This window comes from Cyprinodon variegatus, unplaced genomic scaffold (genome assembly GCF_000732505.1).
Source record: "Cyprinodon variegatus isolate N-32 unplaced genomic scaffold, C_variegatus-1.0 Scaffold1242, whole genome shotgun sequence".
In the NCBI taxonomy this organism is placed as follows: domain Eukaryota; kingdom Metazoa; phylum Chordata; class Actinopteri; order Cyprinodontiformes; family Cyprinodontidae; genus Cyprinodon; species Cyprinodon variegatus.
Genome location: NW_015151695.1, coordinates 1 through 3,320, shown reverse-complemented (window position 1 = coordinate 3,320; position 3,320 = coordinate 1). Strand labels below are relative to the sequence as shown.

At 41.8% G+C, this 3,320-nt stretch overlaps 1 protein-coding gene across 1 annotated transcript in view; it reads right to left on the bottom strand.

Moving 5' to 3' along the window:
* yipf4 (Yip1 domain family member 4) overlaps positions 1-2,991 on the bottom strand; it is a 6,453-nt gene extending 3,462 nt beyond the window's left edge. Inside the window, exons 1-4 of the mRNA XM_015401635.1 lie at positions 2,807-2,991; positions 663-834; positions 514-591; positions 326-439 (exon numbers count right to left, since the gene is read on the bottom strand). Coding sequence (XP_015257121.1) covers positions 326-439; positions 514-591; positions 663-834; positions 2,807-2,973 — 531 coding nt within the window. The 5' untranslated portion in view covers positions 2,974-2,991. The remainder of the gene's footprint in view (positions 1-325; positions 440-513; positions 592-662; positions 835-2,806) is intronic.
* Positions 2,992-3,320: the final 329 nt, after the last annotated feature.

Here is a 3,320-nt window from a genome sequence, read left to right as displayed (position 1 = left end):
TACTACTTTATTCTCGTAATTTTACGACTTCATTCTCGTAATTCTACGAATTTATTTTCGTAATTTTACTACTTTATTCTCGTAATTTTACTACTTTATTCTCGTAATTTTACGACTTCATTCTCGTAATTCTACGAATTTATTTTCGTAATTTTACTACTTTATTCTCGTAATTTTACAACTTAATTCTCGTAATTCTACGAATTTATTCTCGTAATTTTACTACTTTATTTTTTTTTCTCCTGGCCCTAATACCCCATCGAACAGATCAAGGCTCCATCTCAGAACATCTAAAGAAAACCCGTTCGGATCCCACAGAGCTCACCTTGACTAGCGTGGAGACCACTTCAAAGCCTCCCATCACTACCAGCAGAGGGGTGATGACGATGAGAGGAAGAAGGGAATATCCGATTACTCCAAGGACCTGGCCATAGGAGACCTGCAGCAGACAGAGCGAGCACTGACACACTGAGGATATCTGGATCCAACAGAACTTCTAAATGGGCCTCCTACCTCACCACCAAGAACACGGGCTAGAAGGAAGATGGTCAGAGAGCCGAATATCCAGATGGTGATGATCCAGGACACCACCTGTAAGGGAAAGCACGCTCATCAGTGTGTGTGTTCTGACCCACTGAGGGAAACGGCCAATCCTCACTCACCCTGAACTGTCCGTAGATGGAGATCATGGAGAACAGCAGCACCACGGCAAGAGGGCCCCAGAAATCCGGGTTGTCTCGGACCACCTGCCGGTTGAAACCCAGAGACGGCATGGGCATCAGCACGCATCGGATCTTGTAGTAAATGTCCTTCAGGTCGATGTCCAGCTCCTCCCTGCTCACACAGACCAGGCGTTAGGCTGAAGCTCCTATCGGCCACCATCTCTGTCACCTTCAGACGTCCACTTCACAATAATCGAAGAGGCGCTCTGACTGAAAACCATCCAATAACCAAACACCAATAGAAACACTCGTCTCTCCAGAGGAAAGCCCGCGCCACAACTACAGCCAATGTGATCTGGAAAACTTAAAGCTTTATTAAAACAACCTGAACAAATAAAAATCCATAAAATAAGAAAAAAAGCCAACCCATCCTAAAAAACTTTCTTTTAAAATGTTTACAGAATGTTTTCTTTTACAATAATGGTACAAAAGTCTTTGACCACAATATTTACAAACTGTAAACTGACAGGTTAAAGTGGTACAAAATAAATATAATAGAACAGTGAGGACCCTGTCACACCTTGCTGATTTAGCCAGCGTATTCCTGATGTCCAAGAATCTCCTAAAACGCTGCATAAGCTGAACTTTCTATGTATTTTTTTTTCCAATTTTGGGCGTATACATAGAGTATTTATAACGAGTCCAGAACTTCTGTCCAACGAGTCTAACTTATGCATAACACACGGCAGCGTAATTACGAAGCATTACGCAGCTCCCGAGGAGCCGCTCGGTCTGCATAAAAAGATGTCCTTGATTGAGGTATTAACCTAACTGCTAAATGGCAAAAAAAAAAAAAGAAAGAAGGTTTGCAGCCACATCAGATTTAGCGTCATGTCTGCTGGTAAGTTTGTTGGTAGTTGGCGTGTCACTACCCGCTCCCTCCATGCGTGAATATATATACATCCGGGTATCCATAAATAATGTAATTATTATGGTACTAAAACTACTTATTTCTATCCTTAACTCACTAAAGAATGCTAATAAACATCTGTAAAAAATGTTTTATGACTTTTGTAAGACAATTTTTATTCTTTTTACATTTTCTCAGTTAAACTGCTTCTCCTACTTCATCAGTGGACATGCTCAGAGCAGTCCGGCAAAATATGATTAAACCATGTTTATCTGCATTTTGGTCATTTTTTTCTTTAGATTATGCACTATATAGCATAAGGTTAAAATGAAAACATAAAACTCTAAAAGACTAGATTTATGTCTAAATCCAAAGCCATAAAAGTTAGCTCCCAGGAGTAGCGTAGGATCCTATTTCCAGTGCAGATCGGGCACAGATTGATAAAACAGAAAGATAATCCTTAATACATTATATTTTAGCATGTTTACTATTTTTGGGGAGGGAAAACGTCATTTATTTTAACAAAATAAATTCGAGGGCGACTCGGATCCGTCACACTCACTCTCACCCTACAACTGGAACAAATTGGTGAGATCATGCTGATGTTGGAGGACAGCTAGTATGCATTTCCGTCTCAGACCTGCCGGATCCTCCATCTCTTGTGGAACATCTGCTCACCATGAAGTCTGGAGGAGAACTGACTGTTTCCTCCTGTGAACCCTTGATACCAAAACGCTGCCAATACGCCATTATACAGTAGCTGGAAGTTAGAAACACGTTCACTGTTTGTCTGGAACATGTCAGATACATTGATATGCGTTGGAGAGACGTTCTTGATAATTTACACATGAGTTACTCATAGGTTTTGGATAAGCTAGACACCACGACTTATGAGTAACTTACACTGAACATACGATCAGATAAGTTACCTGGAACTTATGGCCCACCTATGGCATATGTCAACGCACTTGCCAGCGTTTTTCAGCTCATAACTTATACAAAACGTACCCATAACTTATCCAACGTATGCCAGCATTTTTGCCAGATTTTTCGTACGTCAGGCATACGCTTGTCTAAATCATCAAGGTGTGACAGGGGCTTAACAGATGGTTCCCTCCCAACATTTTCCATGAGAACATTTATCTTTGCCTTCATTAATAGACCCCCCAGCTTTACAGCCAGCAGCGCTCCTCTGCAGAGACAAACTGAATCCTCCCCAGAAGCTCTGGCTTACAGCAGAGGTTTGCTCTCCTCGCCGTCGTCCTCCTCCACCTCCAACAACCAGCCGTAGCCTCGCTGCCTCAGGAAGGTGGTGGCGTACGGATCCCTGCCGCCGTCGCTGGCCATGTTCAGTTTAACATCGGGGGTGCTGATGGTCCCGCTGAGGTCTGTGGACAACATGGACACTTTCAGACCATCTTTAACAATCAGGCAGCGTTCCAGTCACCTTTGTGATTATTGTTAAACCTTTCCCTGTTTAGAAAAATGCATTCATGTATGGAGGTGCGTCAGGGCAGCCTCAAAAATCCACAATAAAAGCAGCGAAGTTTAAAGACCACTGGTACTTTGTTATTTCGTTTATAATTTTTTTTATGGACCAGAAATACTTTGGTGAATCTTGTTTTGTGCACGTGTGGATGTTTTTGTGCATGTATGAATCACACGTGTTTATTTGTGGAATTTGAGACCGAACTAGCTCCATATTTCTCCTGTTTTACCATAAGCTATAAATCAAAACCTGCAGCTTG